Source organism: Paramisgurnus dabryanus, chromosome 23 (assembly GCF_030506205.2).
Source record: "Paramisgurnus dabryanus chromosome 23, PD_genome_1.1, whole genome shotgun sequence".
NCBI classification, from domain to species: domain Eukaryota; kingdom Metazoa; phylum Chordata; class Actinopteri; order Cypriniformes; family Cobitidae; genus Paramisgurnus; species Paramisgurnus dabryanus.
In genome coordinates this window covers 21,742,646-21,770,577 of record NC_133359.1, presented here as the reverse complement: position 1 = coordinate 21,770,577, position 27,932 = coordinate 21,742,646, and the positions used below count along the sequence as shown (strand labels likewise).

At 38.0% G+C, this 27,932-nt stretch overlaps 1 protein-coding gene across 1 annotated transcript in view; it reads right to left on the bottom strand.

Annotated features, from left to right (window-relative positions):
• Positions 1-27,932, bottom strand: part of rbpms2a (RNA binding protein, mRNA processing factor 2a) — a 55,929-nt gene that overhangs the window by 20,877 nt on the left and 7,120 nt on the right. Inside the window, exon 2 of the mRNA XM_065297757.2 lies at positions 19,121-19,185. Coding sequence (XP_065153829.2) covers positions 19,121-19,185 — 65 coding nt within the window. The remainder of the gene's footprint in view (positions 1-19,120; positions 19,186-27,932) is intronic.

The window sequence follows — 27,932 nt, the reverse complement described above, 5'->3', positions numbered from 1 at the left end:
GGGTTGGACTGGACATGTTCTAGATCTTTTGAGGCTCTGGGACAGACAGGCAGACAGACAGACAGACAGACAGATAAAGGCTGGACTGGACATGACCTGGAACTTCCTGAGGCTCTGCGACAGACAGGCAGACAGACGGACAAACAGATGGATCATTGTTGGACTTTACTGGAGGTGTATCTTCCTGTAGCTCTGGTCAAGACAGACAGACGACTGACAGACAGACAGATAGATTGATAAGACGGATGGATAAGGGTTGGACATGACCTGGATCTTCTTGTGGGTCTGCTAAAGACAGAGAGACAGATAGACAGATCAAGGTTGTACTACCAGAGCTGGACCTTACTGTAGGGCTGGTGAAGAAAAACAGACAGACAGACAGACAGACAAACAAACAGATGGATAAGGGTTGGACTGGACATGACATGGATCTACTCTGACAAAGACAGACAGAAAGACAGACAGATGGTCGGATCAAGGTTGGACTGTACCAAAGGTGGATCTTTGTGTAGCTCTGATCAAGATAGACAAACAGACGGACTTGGCTGACAGAAAAACAGACAGACAGACGGACAAACAGATGGATCATTGTTGGACTTTACTGGAGGTGTATCTTCCTGTAGCTCTGGTCAAGACAGACAGACGACTGCCAGACAGACAGAAAAACAGACAGACAGATAGATTGATAAGACGGACGGATAAGGGTTGGACTAGAAATGACCTGGATCTTCTTGTGGCTCTGCTAAAGACAGAGAGACAGATAGACAGATCAAGGTCGTACTACCAGAACTGGACCTTACTGTAGGGCTGGTGAAGAAAAACAGACAGACAGACAGACAAACAAACAGATGGATAAGGGTTGGACTGGACATGACATGGATCTACTCTGACAAAGACAGACAGATGGTCGGATCAAGGTTGGACTGTACCAAAGGTGGATCTTCGTGTAGCTCTGATCAAGATACACAGACAGATGGATGGACTGGCTGACAGAAAAACAGACAGACAGATGGATAAGGGTTAGACTGGACAGGAGCTGGATATTTCTGCGGCTCTTATACAGAACGCCTGTGCAGGATTTTGCGGGTGTCGCTCTGGTGGGATGTGGGGTATAACAGCAGGCTTTTAGCTGCTCTCAGAGGGACAGCCTTCCACCTCACTGCTTCTCCTTCCACAGTTAAATCTTACAGTTCATTACCCAACCTGAGCTAAAAACATCCCTTCGCCAGTCAGAGAGCAAACCAGTGAAAAGAAATGGCACGGACATCAATGATAGATGAGAAAGAAGGAGAGGAAAGCCTTCGGTTTCAATTCTTAATTTGTCATCTGGAATCAAATGTTGCATTTATTTCTTACACAAATGTAAAGGCAAAGTCCATCAGGGACTGCGGTTTGATGCTCTTTAAAAACTGGTTAAGCGAAATCCTGGTTTAAAGCACATGCTTTGACTGAACGGTTCTTTAAGGAACTAAAGATGTTTTTTCTATTATTTTTTAAGAGTGTATGCACGGTGTATCTAGGTTATTTACTTGATTTGGCAGTGTACATATTGAACAACAGAACATAATACTATATCCCACAATACATTAGACAATAACAGGACACCAATAACAGAATTAAACATTATAGCATGAAACACTAATCCTAATAGTTATGCTAATATTATTGCATCTAATGATCTACGGCCAGTCAGACACAAACCTGCTTGAAACTCTCATGTTCATAGTATCTCCCGCTGCTGCTGTCATACTTAATAAACCTCACTGTTCACAATCACAACATGTCTTCTTGTAGGTGTATGTTTTTCTGTCCACATTCCCCTTAGCTCATTCCCGCCTGGCCCTTCCTGATCCCCTCGGACTGTGTCACCTCATCTATACAGACATCACGGAGAAGGAACATACCTTATTTATGCTCCCCAGCTTTGCAAACCTCTAGCTTAGGGATGTGGTTAGGACAAGCCCCTTTTTTCCCTGAACTTCCATAAATGATGAACACTAAAGCATGCCGCGGTGAAGCCCCGCTGTTCCCAGCAGTGCCGCCATAGGGACGCTAAATCATTCACAGCGCTGTGGCTTTGGAAAGAAAAGTTTCTGCTTGCTGTCGGCCTCTGGCAAACGCAAAGGATGAAGTTGGCATGGCAAGTGTCTTGAGAGGGCACAGGATGATGTCTTTAACAGGACTTTGGACAATCCAGTTATACCAGAAGATGACAGGCAGTCCTGTCATTATTCAAAGCTTGATTTCATATTTAAGAAGGGGTCTGTGAAAAAATATATCCTATTGTTAAAGCGATACTCCAGCCAAATGTCAAAATTACCTCATGATTTACCCTCAAGCAATTTGAAATACATATGTCCATCATCTTTCAGACGAACACATTTGGAGTTTTTTTAGTGAATGTCCTTGCTTTTATAATGAAAGAAAACCGGTATCAGGGAACAAATTCTTACTTTGAAGCCCAAAAAAGTGCACCCATCCTTCACATAAGTAATCCATATGGCTCCACGGGGTTAATAAAGGTTTTGCAGTTAAACAATGCGATGTAAGAATTTTTTTATTTTAAACTTTATAAACTTTTGCTTTTAGTAACGACGCCATTCAGGAGAGTCACCGTGTAACAGACCCATGGCAACGACTTACTACGCTTAAACTCTCGAGTGAAACATATTAGTCCAAGATGGCGCCGTTACCAAAGCTAGTTATTACAATTTATAAAGTTGAAAATATTGATATTTTTCTTACAAAATTGTGTCGATTACTCACAGAATCCCGTGTGGATTACCTATGTGAAGGATAAATGCACTTTTGTCGGTTTAAAGTCAGAAGTTTTTCCCAGATCCCTGTTTTCTCCCATTATAAGCTTGGAGGAGCAAAGACTAAAATAACTCCAAATGTGCCCGTCTGAAAGATGATGGACATTTGTGTATCTCAGATTGCTTAAGGGTGAGTAAATCATGGGGTGATTTTGATATTTGGCTGGAGTATCACTTCAAGCAGGAAATGTGAAGAATATAAAGACAGGAAGTGAGGTCATTGTTCAGACGGACTGAAGCATTACACACCTGAGCATAGGAGGAAATGGGAATTCCATTGTCCAAAGGAGGAAAAAATATAAGGATTGTCCAGCATCAAACATGTTGTACATGTCGGAGCTGATGGTGTAGTGGGCAACGCTCCGACTTGTGGTGCTTTCGTACTTTTGGCGACCCGAGTTTGATTCCCGGCTCGTGGTTATTTGCCGATCCCGTACCCCTCTCTCCTCCCTGTACTTTCCTTTAATCTCCTAACCTCACTGTTTAATAAAGGCAAAAAAAAAAAAAACATGTTGTACAAATATTATTCTCTGTTGCGAACTTTCGGTGAACATCTCTCATGTGAAATAACTTGTTCATGGCAGGACTAAATTAAAAACAAACCTTAATTTTCAAAATTCCTCTTTTTCCAAAACTTTCCAGATTCGGCAAGGTGTATGTAAACTTATAACCTCAACTGTCACTTTGTTTCCTACTTTATTTGTGTCACATAAAGTTTAAATTCCCACCTTGTGTTGATTAATCAGGTTATGGGTCTCACCATCTCTCTCTCTCTCTCTCTCTCTCTCTCTCTCTCTCAAAACAGGCTTCCTTAGATAATGCAATTGGTTAATATTCATTTATACAGGTTATATTTCCTTTATTTGCTGCATCACACTTTCTTGTACCAGCACAAGAGGTTGCAGTCGGCACAAGTAAAGCCATAGATTCACCTAGGCTATAAATGCAGCAGGTCCCTCTGCGTCCCCCATCTCTCTCTCCATCCCTTTTCCCCTCTTCGTTCTTTCACTCTCTCTATCTCGCCTCGATGGATACATCCAATCGCATTAGCTTCATCTCAGTGCTAAAACGCTCTCTCCGCACCCCCTCTGTCCTCTGCGCCCTCATTTCCACAGAAGACAAACACTCTGAAATCTCTCACAACAGGAAAGATCCAGGCCTTCACTTCCTGTGGAGCATTTGTGTTTGATAACACTCAAGACAACATAATGACACAGATAATGACAGAAAATTACGCCAGTGATTTTGTAATTAGCTTGTAGATTTATTTAAGGTCCACTTATGTTCTGCTCTCAAATCTTATCAGCGTTTTAGGGTATTTCCTTAATCGGCCGAGATCTTATACAACTACAAGGTTATGGTCCAAACACACAGAGTTAGAAATTCCGATATCAAAAGTGTAAATATCATGTCGGAAAACTGTCCTGCCCAGCACAGATGTTTTACAGATCAGCAATTACCTCTGAGACGTGCCACAGGGAGTATATTGTTTAAATAATTAATCCACTTTCATTAACAAAATCTTGATAATTTACTCACCTCCATGTCATCCAAGATCTTTATGTCTTTCTTTGTTCAGAAGAAAATAAATTAAGTTTTATGAGAAAAACATTCCAGGATTTTTCTCAAATTAATACTTTTTTGGACCTTAACAGTTTACAGTTTCAATGCAGCTTCAAAGGGCTCTAAACGACTTCAACCAAGGCATAAGGGTCTTATCTAGCGAAACGATCAGCATTTTTGCAAAAAATAAAATAAAATAAACACTTAAACCACAACTTCTCATTTTGCACTAGCCATGTGATATCCCAGTGCGACCTTACGTATTACGTAATCACGTCGAAAGGTCACACATGTTGGGGTAACACATTACAAGTAACGTACATTACGTAATAACATTACTTTTCTAAAGTAACGAGTAAAGTAACGCATTACTTTATAAATGTACACATTAATATTTGAGATACTTTTAAAAAAAAGTAATGCAAGTTACTTTTCAGTTTAATTAATTCAAAAAAATAATAATTTATAAAAAAATAATGTATTGAATTAAACTGAATGTAATCACGTTGGAGGAGGCCATAGCTTGACATTTTTGCGATGGAAATATGCAATTTCTGAATGCAGAACTTCTCAGTCATAAAACTGAAAGAAATCAAGCCTTAGCCAAGTAAGAAAAAGTAACGCAAAAGTTATTTAAATGTAATGCATGTATTTTTGGGGGAGTAACTTAATATCGTAATGCATTACTTTTAAAAGTAACTTTCCCCAACAATGCACCTTACATATGTTAACGCACACTTGCGGATCATTTCAAACAATAAACTGACACAAATACATTAATTAGCATCATTCCACATGCAACAATGTCAGAACGGTCCTCTTTCTCCACAATGGAGCGGTAGTTTCGCATATGTCATGCGTGACCTTTCGATGTGATTTCGTTATACGTAAGGTCACGCTGGCGCATCACACAGCTAGTGCAAGATAAGAAGTTGTGGTTAAAGGCGGGGTGCATGATTTTTGAAAAAACTTTGGAAAAGGGAGTCGGGCCGAGAACCAAAACACACTTGTAGCCAATCAGCAGTAAGGGGCGTGTCTACTAACCTACATCATTGCCTGGGTTGCGTATGTGTGGGGTGGGTCTATCAAAAGAAGGTCCAGATTCTATTGGGTAGGGGCGTGTCTGTTTAGGTGATTTCAAATGTCCACATTGGCCTTCAGAGATCATGCACCGTGCCTTTAAAAAGTACTTTGCAAAGGTTTTGCTAGATAAGACCCTTATGCCTCAGTTGGGATCGTTTAGAGCCCTTTGAAGCTGCACTGAAACTGTAAACTGTTGATGTTCACCAAAATCCACTATATGGAGAAAAAACCTAGAATGTTTTCCACAAAAAACTTAATTTTTTCTCGACTGAACAATGAAAGACATAAACATCTTGAATGGGGGTGAGTAAATTATCAGGTTTTTTCTAAATGAAAGTGGAGTATTCCTTTAAAGTTCAGGGCTGGCAACTGGATGGTTGCTGGTTTGATCTTCATGAGGCACAAACCATGAGTCATCACCAAGTTTAAGTGTCTGATACCAAATAAGTATGGAGCAGAGCAATGCTAATCCTACAAACATCATATTACATACAATCAACACTCATGGTCAAAGCAGAACATTTTCATTTGTGTTTACAGTAAGAATACAAGAATTCATGACCAAAAGTATTGTACTGCTTTTCCTGAAGATTACTGTAATGCTTGTAATAAGCAGGTAAGTCACACACACTGTAAAAAAAGTTTGTTTAACTTTAAAACATACCTGGTTGCCTTAAAATTTTGAGTTCATTCAACTTAAAAATATTAGGTAACACAACTTTTTTGAGTCAACTAATATTTTTAAATTTAATGAACTTACTCATGTACTGTAACTACTCATGTAACAGTCTTTAAATAGGAAAAACATGGAAGTGTTTGGTGGCTTCAAAATTCATCCCTGTTTGGACCCTAAGGAATGAATGGGGCTAGGCTAAATGCTAACACATTCACGATGCGCTGTACAAAAAAAAAATGCGCTGTACTGAAAAATTGTAGTGTTCTCCTTTAAGGGAACCAGGTAACTTACTTTTTAAAGTTGAACCAACATTTTGTTTTTACATTGCTGTAGGTCAGCATGTAGAGCTCTCACTTTTGAAAAGACAATAATTTAAGTAGATGTTACTACTCAAACACAAGGCCCTGCAGAAATGCATCTTTGGTGAGTTTAGTGAGACTTTGTGGTGTAAGAGCGACATAGAGACGGTCTGATTGATGACATGATCTGTCTGCACAGATCTGTACCTCAGCTAAGGCAAGATTAGAGCCAGAGACTTAAAAAACTCTTTCTGTCTGTCTTTCTACATCTTAAGCTTTATAAATCTCTTCTTTTGGAATGCCAAGCATAAGAACAGTCTGTCCTCACGATGAGGTGTTTACATTCTGAAGGGCCCTCCAAACTCGCTCTCCCCCATCCGGCTCTCCCTTACTCTGTGCAGGAGGACAAACCACTGGAAGTCAGTGAGGGATTTGGATGCGGTCCAGTTCAAAAACACTGTAGCACAACATGTGCATGTGCAGAACAAAAGAAGTCCCGTGACCAGGGGAACCACAGGACAAACCGAGGGCCGATCGATCGAGATCACACCTGACGTATGACAGACGGATGCAGGGGAAAGCGTTTGAGCGGTAACTCTCCCATGACGTCATAAATTAAGTGCAAGCCCTCTCTGTTTTTGCAGTGAGAGGTCAAGGGCACCATGTTCCCAACAAAAATGGAGGAGAAACGATTAACAGGACGTTCACAGAGGGAGAGAAACATGGAGAGAGCTGAGGGGGTCTCAAGAGAACCAAAATAGCAGAAAAATGACCTTTTTCCTTACTGTGTCGCTGAGCGCATCTCCAAAGCTCCTTAATATAGTTCTCTGGGAATTTTTGGGAGTGAAAAGAAAAACATGGGAAATCTCCCTCCACAATGTATTCAGCATTCTTCACTGACATTACAAAGTAGTTCGAACAAAACAAAATGCAATGTAATGCCGGGTAGTACACATTTTATAAGATTTTCAAAATGTGATAGACAACAAACATGAGGATAAAAAAATCCTAGATTTGTGTGTGGTGTGCCATGATGTGTCAAAGACAGCACACCCACACAAACAAATTTTCAACTAGAGTCTCGACTGTAAACACAGGAAATCTCGCAAAATCTTGTGAGACTTCAGAATAAGCATGGAGGACGATATTCAAAAAGAAATTTCAATGATAGTGTTTGGAAGGATTTTCACAGAAAATTCAAAAGAAAAAAGAAAAGGGTTTGGGTGAAGTTGTGGAGACAGCGGGAACATAGTCTGTAGAAGTTCACTTTGCATCGTGCTTCGCCATGACTGCTTCCGTCTTCCATCATCTCACTTTCTAATGGGATATCATTTTGTTTCACGTGATAATCTCAAGAGTGTGCACGCGTTTGTCCTCAGGGTTCTCCCCAGGATTTCTGATCGTTAATATTAAACATGCGGCTCCCATGTTCTTCCGATAAGGTTCGGACACTCTTAACACATCAAACAGAGGGAAAATCTGATAATCTGTAGAACCATCAAGATGATCGGGACAAAGTTAGGACTGAAAGCAGCATTTGAAGTGACTGGTAACAATTTATAATAAAGTTGTATGTGTTAACATTAGTTAAAGGTGCAGTGTGTAACTTTAAAAAGGATCTCTTGACAGAAATGCAATAAAATGTGCTCGAACTATATTATCAGTGGTGTATAAAGACCTTACATAATGAACTGTATTGTTTTTATTACCTTAGAAAGAAACGTTTTTATCTACATACACTGCGTATCTACTTAAATGGAAGTCACCACCATGTTTCTACAGTAGCCCTAAATGGACAAACTGTTCGACAGAACGTGTTTTTTCACTACGTTGATGACAGTGGCGGCTGGTGACTTCTTTTTTTGAAGCGCACGATGCGTAGTTCATCACAACATGTATGTAGCCCGTCATGTGTGTGGTTCGTCATTTCAAAATATGTGTTCTGCGCTTTGAGAGATCGTGTGTGCATCACGTGTCTTGTCAAAATAAAAGGGTTTATGATAAAAGAGACGATCGCGTTTGCCAGATACTCGCATAATCTCATGGGTAATCAGAGTTTACTGTTAAGGGAGTGTATTTTGTGAACGTGAGCGTCTCTTTTATCATAAACGGTTTTGACGCGTGTGCAGCAGGCACTTATTTTGACAAAACGTGATGCACACAGGATCTCTCCACACGCAGGACACATATTTTGGAAAAGGGAACCACACACGTCACAATCCGAACACTTATTTTGAATTAGCGCATCCTCAGATGAGCAGTCACGAGCCGCCACTGGTTGATGATGACATGTTTGTCCTTTGGTGGCTACCGTAGCTTCTCATTATGTTTCGAAATTGAGGTTGGTTACAATTCGCAATCTCAACGCTAGATGCCACTAAAAAACCTTTAAAGGAATAGTATGTAGGATTGTGGCCAAAACTGGTACTGCAATCACACAGCTGGTGGCCAATACACAAAATGACTTTTTAAATGACAATATCCTGGCCAGACCACTGTTATCAGCAATACATGTTTTTGAAATGAAAATGATTTCTTAATGTCTAGTGACATATCAGGGCCATTTTATGATTAATTGATATAAATTTCTTACATACTGTTCCTTTAAAGGGACACAAATGAAGATATTTTGTAAAATGTTACTAACCAAAGAGATCTGGGGTCTCATTCATAAAACTGTGCATAGGATCCTTACTATAAGTCTACGTACGCACAAAAGCCACAAATAGCATACGCCAAAAATATTAACCGAACAAAGAAATGTATAAAAGATTGAACATCATTTTTGGGTAAAGTATCCCTTTAACAAATATAACAAAAAGAAATAAATTATAAGGGTCAACAAAAGTTACTATAAAAGTAAATATTCACATTATTGTGGTTTCGATCCTAAATCCTAACTCTATTATCGGAATAATTTCTGTTCCACCTTTCCCATGACCAATATGATTGACCAATTCATGACCACCATATACATCCCCACCGGGGTTAAAGCAGAGGGAAATCTCTGCTGGGCTTCCACCCACAGATGTTAGGCCTTCCTCTGTGACCCATTATTCCCATTTCTGATCCACATAGCGTGGGAATCCCAGCAGCCTGTCACAACATCTCTGGATAAATATAGAGTCTAATAAACTTGAAACACTCCTATAGCATGTTTTCCACAAATTAACATGTTATGCTTAAAATGCATCAGCCTTGGTTTTATATGACGTAACTGTGGACCACCAACAGACCATTTGCTTATAAAATGACAATATTTTTCTTAATCCCTAAGTGGGTGATTCTTCATCAGTCTTTGTAAAAGCCTGGATTCGCAAGTTAGCATGAGCTTGATTTCGGGAAAGATCGTTTCATCTTTGTCTTATATAAATACAAGCTTACAGTAACATCTTCAGATTAGAGACATTCCCAGGGGTTGTGTTTCCTTTGAAGAGTCTTATCTTAGTGTCAGACACTCTCAAATTAAAAACAGGACAATGGAAATCTTCACCATTTCCCCATGCAAATGCGCTCATGAGGTAATGTCACCTCACGCTTTCATCTGGGAGAGTTTTGGGAACTTCTGCTCAATGCGAGAGGTCTTTTGTGAGTGTTTGTACCCTGAGCTGAAGAAAGTCTGAGCGCATCAATCAGAGATCTGAAACAAAAACACATGCCAACTCTGTTTATATCTCTCTGTCTCTCTGCTGCTCTTCCCACCATCTTCTGGATTACGTCTACAAGCTGTCAGTGATAAACCACAGGCGCACCTGAAAACTCTCTCAGCGCTAAACAACCGTTTCCTCGACTCTCTCTTCTCTGCATGCTTACATTACCTCCCCAACATCTAAGTATTGAGTGTGTTGAATTTGGAACAAGACACAATTAAAATTTAACATTTTTGCTAAGATGTTGCTACGGTGTTTCAACATGTTTGCTGGAGTGCTTTAAAGGGTTGCTAAGGTGTTGCTAAGGGGTTTCAACATGTTTGCTAGTTTTGTGGAGGGTGGCTAAGGTGTATTTGGAACATTGCTCTGTGGTTAATAAGGTGTTGTTAAGGTGTTTCCGGCACATTGCTATGTGGTTGCTGGAGTGTTGTAGATGGTTGCTAAGATGTTGCTAAGGTGTTTGAACATGTTTGCTGGAGTGTTGTAGTAGACGGTTGCTAAGGTGTTTCTGGCACACTGCTATGTGGTTGCTAAGATGTTGCTAAAGTGTTTCAACATGTTTGCTGGAGTGCTTTAAAGGGTTGCTATGGTGTTTCAACATGTTTGCTGGAGTGTTGTGGAGGGTTGCTAAGGTGTTTCTGGCACATTGCTATGTGGTTAATAAGGTGTTGTTAAGGTGTTTCTGGCACATTGCTATGTGGTTGCTGGAGTGTTGTAGATGGTTGCTAAGATGTGTCTAAGGTGTTTGAACATGTTTGCTGGAGTGTTGTAGTAGACGGTTGCTAAGGTGTTTCTGGCACACTGCTATGTGGTTGCTAAGATGTTGCTAAAGTGTTTCAACATGTTTGCTGGAGTGCTTTAAAGGGTTGCTAAGGTGTTTCAACATGTTTGCTGGAGTGTTGTGGAGGGTTGCTAAGGTGTTTCTGGCACATTGCTATGTGGTTAATAAGGTGTTGTTAAGATGTTTCTGGCACATTGCTATGTGGTTGCTGGAGTGTTGTAGATGGTTGCTAAGATGTGTCTAAGGTGTTTGAACATGTTTGCTGGAGTGTTGTAGTAGACGGTTGCTAAGGTGTTTCTGGCACACTGCTATGTGGTTGCTAAGATGTTGCTAAAGTGTTTCAACATGTTTGCTGGAGTGCTTTAAAGGGTTGCTAAGGTGTTTCAACATGTTTGCTGGAGTGTTGTGGAGGGTTGCTAAGGTGTTTCTGGCACATTGCTATGTGGTTAATAAGGTGTTGTTAAGATGTTTCTGGCACATTGCTATGTGGTTGCTGGAGTGTTGTAGATGGTTGCTAAGATGTGTCTAAGGTGTTTGAACATGTTTGCTGGAGTGTTGTAGTAGACGGTTGCTAAGGTGTTTCTGGCACACTGCTATGCGGTTGCTAAGATGTTTAAGAGGTTTAAGTTTGGTAGTGTTATGTGATTGCTGCAGTGTTGTAGACAGTTGTTAAGGTGTTTTTAAAGTTTTAGGTGGTTGCTAAGATGTTTCTAAGATGTTTCTGGGACATTGCTTTGCAGTTGCTATTGTTTTAAGGTACATTGCTATGTGGATGCTAAGATGTTGCTAAGGTGTTTCTGGCAAATTTCTATGCAATTGCTAGTGTTGTGTGATTGCTGAAGTGTTGTGGATGGTTGCCTATGTGTTTCTGGCACATTGCTATGTGTTTGCAGGAATGCTATAGACAGTTGCTAAGATGTTGCTATGGTGTTTCAACATGTTTGCTGGAGTGTTGTAGATGGTTGCTAAGGTGATTCTGGCACACTGCTATGTGGTTGCTAAGATGTTGCTAAGGTGTTTCTGGCACATTGCTATATGGTTGCTAAGATGTTGCTAAGGTGTTTCTGAAACATTGCTATGTGGTTAATAAGGTGCTGCTAAGTTGTTTCTAGCACATCGCTATGAGTTTTAAAGTTTTAGGTGGTTGCTAAGATGTTTCTAAGATGTTTCTGGGACATTGCTTTGCAGTTGCTATTGTTTTAAGGCACATTGCTATGTGGATGCTAAGATGTTGCTAAGGTGTTTCTGGCAAATTTCTATGCAATTGCTAGTGTTGTGTGATTGCTGAAGTGTTGTGGATGGTTGCCAAGGTGTTTCTGGCACATTGCTATGTGTTTGCAGGAATGTTGTAGACAGTTGCTAAGATGTTGCTATGGTGTTCAACATATTTGCTGGAGTGTTCTAGATGGTTGCTAAGATGCTTCTGGCTCATTGCTATGTGATTAATAAGGTGTTGTTAATGTGTTTCTGGCACATTACTATGCAGTTGCTGGAGTGTTGTAGACGGTTGCTAAGGTGTTTCTGGCACATTGCTATGTAGTTGATCAGGTGTTGCTAAGGTGTTTCTGGAATATTGCTTTACGTTTGGTAGTGTTGTGTGATTGCTAAGTGTTGTGGGGGGTTTCTAAAGTGTTGCTAAGGTGTTTTTGGCACACTGCTATGCAATTGCTAGTGTTGTGTGATTGCTGAAGTGTTGTGGATGGTTGCTAAGGTATTCCTGGCACAGTGCTATGTGGTAGATAAGGTGTTTCTAGCACATTGCTATGCGTTTGTTGGAGTTTTGTAGACGTTGATAAGATGTTGCTATGGTGTTTCTGGCACATTGATGTTGTGCCAGGGCATTACTTTGCTGTTGGTAGGGCTGTGAAGATTAATTGTGAAAATGCAAATTTTCTCAATGAATGAATTTGAATGAATTACGGTGAAATCCCGGCACACCCAAAAGCCAGAGGGCACTTTCGGGCAGAAACGCCATTTGTTCCACACAAGAAGTACCATTACAAACACTATTCCAGGAAATGTCTACAACAATATTTATATCGCGGTTTATTATCTATTTTCATGATAATAAAGAATATTTTGAATGAATTTCTTTAACGAGTGTTGCTTTATCAAATGCACTTTATAAACAAATCGCAGCCTTGCGATTCAGTATTGATTCCAGACTGGCATTTTTAATGGGACACGCAAATAATCGTCACTAGCTGTTGGTAAGATGCTCTGAGTGTTTACAATGATTTGCAATGGTGTGCAATGTCTATTACGACATTTTCCACCACAAATTTCCACCAGGATAAGAAGAAAGTCACACACTACCCTAAACACACACATATGACCTCCAGCTCCAAACCAGCACCATCTATGGACCTGTAGCTGCAGACGGGCCAGGAGATCTGATCTGTGCTCAAATTGACCTGTCTTACCGCCAATTACTGACCATAAAATAAAGGCCTTGTTTTTTCAGTCTACTGCTTTGTCCTGACTTGGGCTGCGGAAAGGCACGGGCAGTGGGTGGAACTAATCTCATTAAATATGAAAAAGCTTCAAGTGAATCTGAAACACAGAGTGAGAAAAATACAGAAAGAGGAGAGGTGAGGTTACTAAAACGTGCTCGAGTGTGCGTTCGTGCACACAGCTCATAAATCTAAACACTTGTCCGAAGAGTTATGAGAACTTTGAGGAACTTTGACGTAATCGTGTCGCAGTGGGTTTCCTGTTTGGACAGGGAGAGGAGGTGGGACTTAAATGACGGACATTCCACTGGACAAATGCGAGCTCGAGTTGCATTCATCTCCCAAGTCAACAGGAAATACCTGATGAGTTCTCTTAATCGACAGCATGAGTAAAACAAATTTAATTAAATTGATCATAATAAGATTTTCCTCTGCTCTCACGAACACAAAGCTAGGATTATTAAAACAAGACTTATTGTCATTTGGAAAAGTGCGCACTTGGAACAAGTATTAAAGGGATAGTTCACTTTAAAGGTGACATAGAATGATTGAACGGGGTATTTATCCTTGTTCTGTGATGTGACATGTAGACCAAAAAATTATTGTTTGGGTCTGTAATGCCTTAGAAGCTTCCTAAAAAGCTCTCTCAGATAGCTCTATTAGGGTGGGGGATTTTAAACAAGTGGTTTTGCCCCTATTTGGCTCCCCCTACTGGCTTAACTTGCAATCTCATTACTGATTGGCTGACTTTGCTGCCAAATAATTTAGCCAATTATTTCAAAATGGAGGGGCAGTGAGATGCCTGTGATGTCATAAGCATCAGTTTTTCAGATTGGGCCGTTTTCTGGCTGACATTTCTAAAAGAGGAATTTCTAGGAGCACTTTTTGAATGTTCGTGAATGCGGGTAGACTACAATTATTCAACAAAGACAAGGTAAAAATGGTTTTTCATTCTCTGTCCCCTTTAAAATGAAAATTCTGTCATCATTTACTCATCCTCATGTTGTTCTAAATCTGTTTGAATTTCTTTTTTTCTAATAAACACAAAAGAAGATATTTTGAGAAATGATGGTAAACACACAGCAGTAAGTGACCATAGACTTCCATAGTAGGAATAAAAAAATATGATGGAATTTAATGGGCACCGTCAACTGTGTGCTTACCATCATTAATCAAAACATTTTCTTAGTCGTTTATAACAATTCTTCCAAAATATTTTTTTCCTACTATGAAAGTCAATGGTCACTTACTGCTGTGTGTTTACCATCATTTCTCAAAATATCTTTTTTTGTGTGTTCATCAGAGAAATAAAATTCATACAAGTTTGGGGATGAGTAAAAGAATTTTCATTTTAAAGTGACCTATCCCTTTAAGGAAATGAATGGGTCAAATTCATGCTGAAGGTCTGACAGAGGGTGAAAAACAGTCATGAAAGTAAATAATGGCTTCAAAATGTTTTTGGTGCATAAAACCCTGACTAACATTATTAGTGGAATAAAAGCTAACAAATTTAAAGAATATGACTCCCTTTTAAAAGCATTCACATCTAAGAGAACATCTAGTTCCAATAAAACAGAAAGAAACCAAAAACACAGAGGCGCACATTCCACAAAACTTACAAAAGTGCCATTATTTACCTGCGTGACAAGTATCCAATAATAGCAATAACAATGAGCGAGGGACCGATTTAATCAGGAAAATGGAAATTAGCCATATATGGGCTCAGTAAGCAGAATGAGGAAGTCGAATCATGGAAATCTGAATACATCACTTTACTTTGGTTGGCAAGAGGGGGACTTATCTAACACTAGAAGAATGCAGAGAGAGAGAGAGAGAGAGATTGGAAAGGATTTGTTACCACATTTACGTCTATGGGTTTCACCTCTATGCTCTGATTTGGGCTACTAAAACAGATTTATCACACTGCAAAAATTTGCAGATTGGTTTACTTAAGAAATGCACAGAAAGAAACAAGAACAGGAATAAACATCCTGTGTTTTTTGTTGTTGTTGTCGTCGTCGCCATTAGAGAAATGTGTCACCATCTGGCATGGCTATGGTACTTTAAGAAATCCTATGATCAACATATAGCTTTATAAGATGGCATGCTCGGCCTATAAATCTTAATACTCATGAATTTTAGATGATTTGTGTTTTAATGCAGATGACTAAGGAGCAGAGTGCCGAACCGTGTGCTTTTTGCGAGTTGTCGCCCTGCGAGGTCTCCACAGACTTCGTCTTGAATCAGAACCATCCAGCTGATCTCCACTTAACGGAGTAAATATTTCATGCTCACATCGAACTGCCATTTCAAGTTGAGAGATACAGACGAAGAGCAGCCGTCACTGAACTCCACAGAGCCTGCATGATTCAACAACTCTACTTCTAGCTTTCTCTCTCTCTCGACACAGCCAAACTTCAGTGTTGGTAACCGGAAAGTTGTTGGTTCACCTATCCTTAGATTAATCCAGCCTTGTATAAATTCTTCGCAATTGTTCGAACGAATGCAAAACGAATCGAATCTTAAATTGAGGAAAAATGTGATCTTTTGGTTTCGCCAAGACGTTCGGCAGGGGATACGAGGCCCTCGGTGATGCAAGACAGATTAAATGTTTTGATCATGACGCAACACTAAAGGAGTAAACTCCTCTGCGCTGGGCTAACGTTCACTTCCCGACTGGAATTCCACTTGTTATTCATCAACCGAGGAACATGCCAGTATGGTGACATCACAATGAAAGACTCTCCTCAGTAAATTAGGCTAAACTCCCTCTGATCTGAAGTTCATCGAGAGAAAGAGCGAGGTGAATGAACATGAAAACAGATTAATAATCCAATGTATGAGATCCACAGTCTGTATTGTCTTTTGAACAACAGACCCTTTGAGTAAGAGAGAAAGAGAGATGACTTGCATGTTTTTTTAGGACTAAACAACCAAAAACAAAGAACGGCACAATAATGGCGCTGAAATATGGGTCAATCTGTTTCACACTGAATCCCTGAGAAACATCATTTCATAATGCGTTTACATTTAAAAGTCTGACACGCCTTACTCTAACATTTATATACAACTATGAAATAAAGCAAATGGAGGAATGGGAATTACATAGTGAGCAAAAAATGATAAACAAATTTACTCTCATGCTTTAGATTCTTTAAAGAGCACCTATTTCATTCATAAAAAACGTTATTTTGTGTATTTGGTATAAAACAATGTGTTTGAGTTAGTGATGCACCGATGTATCGGCCGCCGATATTTATCGGCAGATTTTTGATGAATTTGAAACCATCGGCATATCGGCAATAGCACAAGAAAGGCCGATACCGATTGTTTATTAATTAACTGCATAAAGAAATCCATTATATGTAAAAAAAAAATAAGTTAATGTCGTTAATAAAATAAATGCTGAATAGCAAAAACCACCTTTGAAGGTTGTCATGCTGTCTTATTATATTTGTTTTAGCTTAATTTGTGCCTCTCTTATTATGTTGGTCAGTTGAATGTTAATTAGATCCAATCCATGTTTAGTAAAAATAATTTGAGGCAGAAATAAACTAGCTAATAGACCAACTGTATAGTATTGTATACAAGTGTTTAATATCGGTATCGGCATCGGTATCGGCCAGAAGTTGTCTGTTTAAATCGGTATCGGCCCAAAAAAATCCTATCGGTGCATCCCTAGTTTGAGTGGTTCAAAAAACACATTATTTTCCACACACCATACATTTTTGTAGCTCCAGATTTCACTCGCTTCCTGAAACGCATTGATTTTGTACAAAACTCATCGATTTGAAAAGCGTTGTGTCCCTGATTGGCCAGCTAATCTGGCCTGAATACCTCTGACGTTGACCGGAAATGTGACGCTCCTTACCATGTTTGAAAGATTCGCTCACAATGCAATGCTAACAGGAGTTAACTTACAGGCTGTGAGACCAAAGTAGGAGGAGTTATGATAATGTCGGTCTTTACTACATCACCAATACCAGGAAGTAAACTGTTGCCTACAATCCGTGTGTTTGTTTTAGTCCAAGAAAAGAGATTTACGTTGGAGACAATCGTGTCATCGTTTACTTTGGGATTTGTACCTTTTGCATATAGTTAACATGTACTAACACACACTTACACACCAAAGGAAATGTAAAATTGGAATCGGACCACAGGGGCTTTTTAGGGACACATGAGTTTATTTCAATATTTTGCATGTACATTTTAATCTATCACAACAAACTATATATTGTTGAAAAGGTCTGATTTCAAACCCTTTTAGCAGTTATAATAATGCAATGACAGTAATTTATTAATTTGTAACAAGAGTATGCAGCAAACCTATGACACCTAGTGGCTGTTGTTGGTAAAACCACTAAAACCAGTACATTTTTTGTGATACTTATATATTATATATATATATATATATATATATATATATATATATATATATATATATATATATATATATATATATATATATACTTGCATTATTTTTTATTTGTTACAAAAAATGTTACTGCATATATTTTTTAGATTTTTAGAAACTTCTCGTATAAACTCCTAAACAAACACACCCCTACTCCAATAAATCTTGGGCCTTGTTTTGATAGACCGGTCCCACACATTCGCAACCCAGGCAACCATGGTTAGTAGACACGCCCCTTACTGCTGATTGGCTACAAGTGTGTTTTGGTACTCGGTCCGACTCCCTTTTCCAAAGTGTGTTTTTTTTTTTCAAAAATCATGAACCCCGCCTTTAAAGTGTCTTCTTTAAAACAACAAACTGCTTTGCCTTTACTGTTTGGTCTAATTTATCCATACCAAATTAATATTTTTACATTTTTCATGAAATCGAAACACCAGTTTTGTAAACGATTTTGGCGAAATGATGGAATTTATTTAAAAAACTATTTTAAGCATTTAAACATGAGGCACCAAATGGATCATGAAAAACCTAAATGTGACACTGCCTGTGAAATACAGGCAAAAGTATCATAATCTAATAATGAGATTGGGAGCATCAAAGTTTGATTTTTACATTGATTTCAATCGTTGATCTGATCTTAATCAATATTAAAGATATCAAGGTTATATTTTTACTCAATGTTCTTTACATTAAATAGGATGATCACAAAAAAAAAATCACTTTAGCTGGTTTTCACTAGGGTAATAAAAAATCTGAGTAGTTATTAATCATTGTCAGATTTATTAAAGTGTACATATGTAAATGAGACCTGTGTGAAGTCTTACTCTCTGAAGAGATTTTACGTGGTCCCATATTTCCCTTATGTGACAAAAGAATTCTGAGGATTTTGTAAAGTGCTGACACAGATGAGGTCCCGGTGCGAAGCATTTGGATTCTTTAATAGCAAAGACGCCTCTGGTTTTTTATTCCTCAGATCTGCTAATTCATCCGAACATCGTATCACATGACCGATGTGCCTCATGAAACATAACACTGTGGAAAAACTCGAAAAGAATGAAAGAAGGAGATTTGGTTTATTATGTCCAGCTGTTAGTTACGCAGCCCCCTCAGTCTGTGTTGTAACACACTGTGTGTGTGTGGCAGATGATTATTTTACACTAGTTAGCGGTGTGTGCTTTAGGTTTCTGTAGCGATATAAAAGTTTCTAAAACGACCAATCAGAATCAAGATATCTATTTATTAATGTAGCTTCTGTGTAAAGATGATATTAAGGCATGTAAATAATTTGTGATATCCTCACATACAGCAAACTGTTTTAAAATAGCTTAAATTCCACTTTGCAAAATATGAGAGTTCAGCCAAAATTTCTGCCATTATTTACTCACCCTCATATCACTCCACATTTGCAGTACGGTCTTCATTCTTTTATAAATATTCTGGTTACATTTCCCTATACAAACAAGATTGAGAAGGATGTCAATCTTTAAAATTTACCAAAAAATAAAGACCTATAAAATGGTTCTTTTAACCAACTGGGTTTATACATACAAAGCTAGTCTGTTAGTGGCAGAAGCTGTTTAAACTGAGCCATAATGGGTGACCAGACAAAACATACCAGATCCTTATACCCAGTGAATTTTAAATGGTTTTAAATGGTCAGTTAATCCGCTTTCCAGATAAACTGTTTAGCTAATTTAGGCTGTTTTTGTCATCAAGGATGTTTAAGAACGGAAATGACACAATTCACATCTCAGCTGTAGTTGACTTGTACTGACCTCTGACCTTTCAACTGTGCCGTCCCCCAGAGAGAGAGAGAGAGAGAGAGAGAGAGAGAGAGAGAGAGAGAGAGAGAGAGAGAGAGAGAGAGAGAGAGAGAGAGAGAGAGAGAGAGAGAGAGAGAGAGAGAGAGAGAGATTGTTATTTATTGTATGTAGTTGGCCTCTTGCGTCCCCTAGTGGAGAGAGTAAACATTTCATATTTTACACTGGGCTACAAAAAACAAGATTCATTTTCATAAGGAAAATGTCAGGATAACATCCCTTACGAAAATTAACCATGGTTTTACTACAGTTAAGACCAAAAAACCATGGTTACTGTAGTAAAACCATGGTTACCACAAAATAACCATTTCAAAAACCATAGTTAAACCATGGTTAGTTTAGTAAAACCATGGTTTTGCTCATAGTAATCAATTGACCAAAAAACCATGGTAACTACACTTTTACCACAATAAAACCATGGTTAATTTTCGTAAGGGATCGTATATGGTTTGATACATTCTGGATATTGTGGTACAGTGGTAGTAAATGGTTATTCAGTGTTTCTCAATAAATACTGTATAATGGTAAAAATATTTAATTACTAATTGTGATCAATGTTTTAGTGTTGTTAGCGCTTTCGGTTAACATCATGTCTTGCACGTGCAGTGTTGTTGAACTTATATATTCTTCCTGATTGGGACTCTTGCAGGTTTAATTTAACTGATTGCTGGTAAATACTCACCTTTCTCCTATTTATGTTGTAAAATGTCTTCTGGCATTACTAACCGCTCCAAACAATTCATTGGTTTCTGCCAAGTGTTTGAACTCGAATCACGAGTCGTTTCAGATCATTCTAGCGATTCTGATTCTAGCCATCGCATAGACTCGATTCGAAAGAGTGATTCATTCGGTAAAAAATGAACGATGTGGTTGCCATTAACTTCTGTTAAACGTTCAGTATACATGTATTAATTATATTTGTTTATATAATATATAAGTAAAGTAAGTCACACAGAGGATCGTACTTTTCAACATAACTTTTATATGGTGTGTTAATATTTATTTTACTACTGTGTATCATCTTGTTGAATGTTATGCAAAATTTCTCTGTATAGTAATTTATCTTCTTACATTCAAAAACTAAATATTTCATAATTATTAAGAAATGTATATTTAAAGCCTTGTTTTATTTAATAAAGTTTTTGCCGTATAAGCATTTTTTATTGTTAACCAATTAACATGTCTTAATGTTTGGAGTTTTACATTAATATCCATTATTAAAACGACAAAATACTTTACAAAAATGGTGATGACCCACTGTTAAAATCTTACCTCCAGCCACAGACAGATGGCGCTATCTGCCAATACAACACTACAGAGATCCTTGATTCAGAGGCAAAGCTAATGTCTGCAAACGTCTTACCTCTTATGAAATAAATTGTGCTTTACATAAACAAATGTATCCACTGTCACTTTGACTGACCAGTGCCCAAAATGCTATTCCAATCAAGGAAATTCTGTCATGGTCTGTCAACCTCTGTATGCCATTCAAACCCCTATGACAATTTCTTAAAGAGCACCAATGGTCTGATTCACGTTTTTTCATTTCCTTTAGTGTGTTAGTGTGTATTAGTACATGTTAACGATATGCAAACGGTACAAACCCCAAAGTAAACGATGACGCGAGTTATCGTCTCCAACGTAAATCAGACTACAACCAAGGCCGGCGCTAGCTATAGGCAGAGTAGGCAAATGCCTAAGGCCTCAAGCTTGGAAGGGGGGCCTCCATAACTGCTAAGTCCATGTGCACTACTGACAGCATTAAATAAAGTTTTAAGGTGAGTTCAACTTTATGCGGTGCCGCCACTGCAAGAATTAAGTTTGTATTTAAAAAAGTTTGTATTTAAAGTCGAACAGCAAACAAAACTGGCGTTACTTAAAGTAAACTGTCTGTATATCTTGTAAGTTCTCTACACTTTATTTTAGTTTTTTAAGTCATGAAAGTAGTTTGTCTGTTTAACTTCCAGTGGCAGCTGACTTGTATGGATATTTAAGGTAGTTTATAAAAAGGAATTGCAATAGTCATAGATAACTTTATACTGTATATTGGTTAAGTAAGAGGGAAATTCTTCTTTATACCAAGTTAAAATAAAAAAAACAATAAAAGTTTCTAGGAGGTGTTCACCTATAATTTTTTTAAGGTTGGGTTTTTGCAATGTACTGTTGTCTTTTTAATTTTACTCTTTGGAGAAAGCAAAACTGTTATCCTGTGTTATCCCAAAAAGGTGGTGTTTTAAATTAATGTGACTGCCTTAACATTTTTAACACATGTGGTTTTGCATAATTTCTAATTACATTTTAGCATATAGTTAATCAATTTGTTGATAAAACTTAATAAAAAGTAAAAGTAATGGGGAAAAACATGTTTATTAGTAGTGCTCATCTGATTTCTTACGCAGTAGAAAAACACATTCTCACATTATTCTGAAAATTAGAGGGGTGTGAGGGGCCTCCAAAATAAATTTTGCCTAGGGCCTCCAAATATCTAGAACCGGCCCTGACTACAACAAACACAACAGTTTACTTCCTGGGATTTATGATGTAGTAAAGATCGACATTATCATAATTCCTCCCACTTCGGACTCACAGCCTGTAAGTTAACTCCTGTTAGCATTGCATTGTGCGCAAATCTTTCAAATATGGTACTGAGCGTCACATTTCCGGCTGAAATCAGAGGTATTCAGGCCAATCACAATGTACAGATTATCTGGCCAATCAGGGACACAGAGCTTTTCAAATCCGTGCTACAAAAATGTACAGTATGTGGAAAAGGATGCATTTTTATCCATAAACCACGCAATACAAAATTGTATTATACCAAATACACAAAAAAAAACTTGTTTGTAGCAATGAAATAGGTGCTCTTTATGTGAACACAAAAAGCTTCTTTTTGACAAAAACTGTGCTTTTTTAATACAACAAAAGCATACAGTAACCATGGGCTATCAAGCTGCAAAAAAGTTAAAATCAAAGCAGTTTTTTGTAACTGGAGCACGGTGCTAGCAACGGCAAGGTCATGAAATCATTTTCCAGGGAATGCACGTACTCATAAAATAAATGCAGTGTAAAAGTCTCTTTAAATACTATCATCTGCCAAAAAAATGCATAAAAATGTACCATAAAAGTAGTTTATTGCTAGTAGAGGTTAAGATCAGTGCATGACAACTTAAATATCAGACAATAATTATTGAGACAATCCCGTTTAAGTTGTCCAATGAATAAAGAAAGAAAGAAAAAAATCACATGCTTTTCTTTTACGTTACCAAAAGTTGGTTGATAAATAATGATCATAAGTACTCAGCAGATCTCAGATGACAGATCTCAAGTCAGCTGCTGTATTTTGAGCTCTTTATAAACAGCGCCGCGGGCTCTGAGTCAGGTGATGAATGTAGGCCAACTGCAAGCACACAAACATATTTGTTTGCAAGCATTAATTGTGAGTGTGGGCTTTTTTTTCAGATTGCAATAAAGCTTTTAAAAGTAACAGCAGTTTGACACCCAAGAAGATCTTGTCCATCTCTCTTTCTCTCTCTCTAATCATGGATTTGAGATTTCCTCCTCATGCAAGAAGTTTCCGGGATACATGTTTCCCAGCACGCACTGTTGCTGTACAGTGAGGTCAAAGACATGCTGACCAAACACTAAGAGATCAAAATCAAAAACACACACTCACAATGTTTCTCATCCCCAGTATTCCCTGCCGCCAGCATATTGTGTTGCTGATACGCTTCTTACTACCTTAACCAACTAGATTTATTTGGTAGAAATGCCATGTGACTGACCAACCTGGCAATGCTTGTTTAAAGCATCACAAATTGTTTTAAGGTGTTTCGTTCACCAAGGCATGGCTCCTCTCCTTGTTTTGCTGAGATTTGGTCATGCAGAAATGGACTCGGTGAGCGGAAGTATGAGAGGAATTCCCTCGACTCTGCAAAAATGTGTCTCTCTAAAGCCTCGCTGTATGGCTCGGTCCACCTCAGATCGTGTGGACAGAACGCTGAAACCGCGTTATACCGCAGATGTTTACTGGAATGCTGGGAAGAACACAGAGGCCCGGACATACCCGGAATATCTGCACACGCTTGGTCTTTAAGCACAGAGATTAAGGAAAGCCGGGCAGTAACAACATGACGATTAAGTGCTTAATGCTGTTTCAGTGTCAGAATGTCACATAAGTTCTGTTTACCTAAATATTACAAAACTGAATATAAAAAGGTAAGAAATAAATGGCTTTTTCGGGAACCAAAAATGGTTCTTGTATGGCATCTCTGTGAAGAACATCATGACCCCCCTTGTTGTGTAAGACAGGAACAATGTTATTTACCGATTGCTTTGCTTAAACCGCTGTACTGGTCACGTTCTAGCTTCCTAATGGAAATCATTTCCATAAACAACACCCAAAAGCAGACATTACCGCTCAGCATGGTTCATTTCCAGTCAAGAGACCTTTGAAATGTAGGTTAGTCACAAAGTATCCTTTAAATAGTTTAAAATTTAGTGTTAAAGGAAGCGGAAATATAGCAATAACACCAGTAAATAAGAACTGGTCACCGTGAGAGCTTTAATCCCGGAAATGTACGCAGAATTATGGGAAGCAGGACTTTCTCTCCGTGGGCTACTGGGTCCAGAGAAATAACTGTCAGTGTTCTGCAGTCCCACACCCTGATTCAGCTCCGTGTTTGTTACTCATACATTGTTTCTTCACTTCCTCAGTTTCTCTTTTACTGCACTTCTGATGTTTTCGGTGGAAGCGAGTCTCTACTGAGGGTCCAGGCTGGTGCGTTGAAGCGATTCCCACGACCCGCTGCCCTTCCTACTTACACACTTTTCGAAAAAGATCGTCTGGATTTTTTTCTCAGGGCACCGTGTATAAAAATAGAGCCAGATGGGAACAGTGAAAAATAAGGGATCTCAGGACTGAAAAGTTGAAGGCCACTTTACACAGTCCATGAGTACGTCTATGACCTTTGTGTGTGTGGAGCAAATCAGAAAATGGGTCACTTGCGCTCACCAAATAATGTGGCATTTGTTAGGCTGTTCAAAATGTTTTCTATAGTTAGGATGTCTTTTTAGGTTAAGTTTTACAACAATTTTCAAAGGAATAGTCTACTATTTTGCCATATTAAACTATGTTATTACCTCAACTTAGACGAATTAATACATACCTATCTTTTTTCAAAGCGTGCACTGTACACCGCGTTATGAATGTGTTAGCATTTAGCCTAGCCCCATTCATTCCTATTTTTTTTGTGGCACCATACTTACTAGTATAACTCCTCATGTAACAGACTTTAAATAGGGAAAACACAAACGCGTTTGGTGGCTTCCCTGTTTGGTACCATAGGAATGAATGGGGCTAGGCTAAATGCTAACACATTCACGACGCGGTGTACAGTGCACGAATTGAAAAAAGATACATATGTATTCATTCGTCTAAGTTGAGGTAATAACATAGTTTAATATGGCAAAAGGGTAGACTATTCCTTTAAATTTAGATGAAATTTCTGAATATCTTAAAGGTGCCGTAAAATGAATGAAAAACTGTATTTATCAAGGCATAGATAAATAAGAAGATTTCTGTATATAATAATGACATATCATCATGAGCCTCAAACACGATTGTTTCCTCATTCTTATGTAAACCTTGTGCATGCAAAAGACCGCTGGAAAACAGACCAATCTCAACATAACACTAACTGTGACGTTACAGTTGCGAAGTACGCCCCAACATTAAATTTCACATTAAATTAAGTACAATGCTAAAAAACTAAATTGTGACTGCTAAGTTAGCGCTATATGCTAGTTAATGCTATATGGTAGCGTTTAGGCTGAAGTTCTACTATTGACGTTACAGTTACATTTTGCAGGTCCATACTGAAAAATACAAACTTACCACTCAGAAACATCCATTAACAATCTCCAAATAATTGATTATTCCTCAAAATCTGTACATTCGACTAATACAGGCTCAAACATATAAGGTCTGTTTACACACACATACAGAGCTACTGAAAGGAGCTGCTCTGAGAAACAGCCAATCAGAGAAGAGCTCAACATCATTATTCATAACCCTTTCAAATAATGTAATAATAGAACATTTTATTCTGAGGACAAATCTTAGGGTTGTAAATGGACATTTAAAGAACAAGTTCGGTATTTTTCACTTAAAGCCCTGTTTTCAGATTGTTTATGATGAAATAGAACGGTTTTGACTGAATTTTCGACATATGCTGCTGCCCTGAGAATTTTCGCTTGTTTGCGTTTCACCTCACACCCCTACAATAGGTTTAATGGTGCACTGGAACAATCCTTCCTAAAATGCTTTTGTTTACAAAGACGTGAAACTCACCGAGTGGTCAGTGGTGTTCACTGATATGCTCACACAAAAATTATAACAAAGTTACAAATAAAGTACAGTATTTACAGAAATTGAATTAAATGAAAAATAGCATTGTCTTCTTCATTGTATAAATTAAATATATTAACTTTTTAAAGCTACAGAATTGATTCTTCTGTTGTTTGATTAACATAATGACAAAAACATAAGCAGATTTCTTGAGGGTACTCTCACTTTAAGACCGAATAAGCACGGATCCATATACAGACACACGTTTGATTTCTTTCTGAACTGTTTGCTTTTACTCTAAGACATAACTGACTGTTGTTATGAGAATACTTGCCAAGACTGTGGTATTTCGAGATAATTTTGTATGTATGTGTCCTGTCAACGCAGAGAGATTCTGTTTTGTGTATTTTTTGAGACGTGCGTCTCCATGTTCAAATAGTTTAAAATAACTTGAAAGTTAACATTTGCAAGGTTTAGAAACACTCGCAAATAATAAAGCTAGTAATTTATTTATTTTATTTAGTTCTTTATTTGACAGGGACAATGGACAGTAATAATACTACCCCAGAATTAGCAACAGAGCTAAATTTCGTCTGCTGTCCCTGGGCAGGAGTACACCAATTTATCAGTTAAAATACAATACAATTTAAACACAGTAATATACAGAGAAATATAAAAACATACTCACTACATTATATGGTGTATGATCACAAACCTCACGTGCCTTCAACCAACCTTTTAAATGTAATTTAAACTGCACAAATGTAGTGCATTGTCTAATCTCAGTTGGTAAGTTATTCCAAGTATTAACTGCTGTTACAGAAAACACTGATCGACCAAACACTGTCTTTCTAAAATGTGCAATTAAACAAATTTCTTTAATGGTGGAGGTGCAAGATTAAAAGTAAATAAATTATACATCTGAATTACAAGACAATGATGATGTCTAACAGGTTTCTTATCAAACACTTTTATAGCGCGTTTATATAAACTATGTAAAGGTCGAAGAGTAGATTTTCCTGCTTGTGACCATTAAGAAATGCAGTATGGAAAAATGATTAAAAAAGTGCAAATAGATTTTTGCAGCTTCTACTAAAAGTTGACTCGACGTATAAATGTAAAATTTCTAAGCTGGGGGTTTTTTAACATGTTTTTCGAATGTTAAATGGGTGTCTAAAATGACTCCAAGATATTTAAAATCAGACACAATTTGTAATTTGTCACCATTTACAATATCTCAGGTAATACCTCATCCATCTTCTTAATCTTAAAATACGTACAGGCAGATTTCTGGCCATTTAGTGATAAAGAACACTGGTTTAACCACTCCGAGATTTTGATCATGACAGCAGATAATTTTTGTGATTTTTCTGTTCATTTGTTTTGTCATGTACATAAATCACAGTGTCGTCTGCATACATTTGAATAAATGCTGGTCCACTCAGAGAGAGAGAGAGAGAGAGAGAGAGAGAGAAAGAGAGAGAGAGATTTCTGAATTATGCGTAATTATTTCTGAATTATGCGTATTTTAGGGATTTAAAAAAAAAGAGATTATTATAATTTACAGTATGTGTGATTTCTTCTACTTTTCTACAAAAATAGTATGTGCCACTTCTGAATGGGTGGGCCAACTGTCAATCTGAGTGGGCCTGTGCCACCCTGGCCCTTATGTAGGTCAAGGTCAAGGTTTATTTATATAGCACCTTTACACAACACGAAGGTTGACCAAAGTGCTTCACAAGCAAAACAACCATGCAATAAATTAAACAAGCCATTAAAATAAGGTAAAAACAGAACAAATCACAGTCATGTATACATCATAGCACCACAGCTTATAGCATTTAAAAATTTCCTACAATATAAATACCCATCTATGAGATGGCCTGAGAAAAAAGGTAAGTTTTAATTGATGCTTTGAAAGCATTTAATGTGGGAGTAGCTCTAATTGTGAGAGGAAGTGTGTTCCAAAGTTTTGGGGCATAGACTGAAAAATATCTATTTCTTTTTTTTTCAGGCGCAATTTCGGAACAT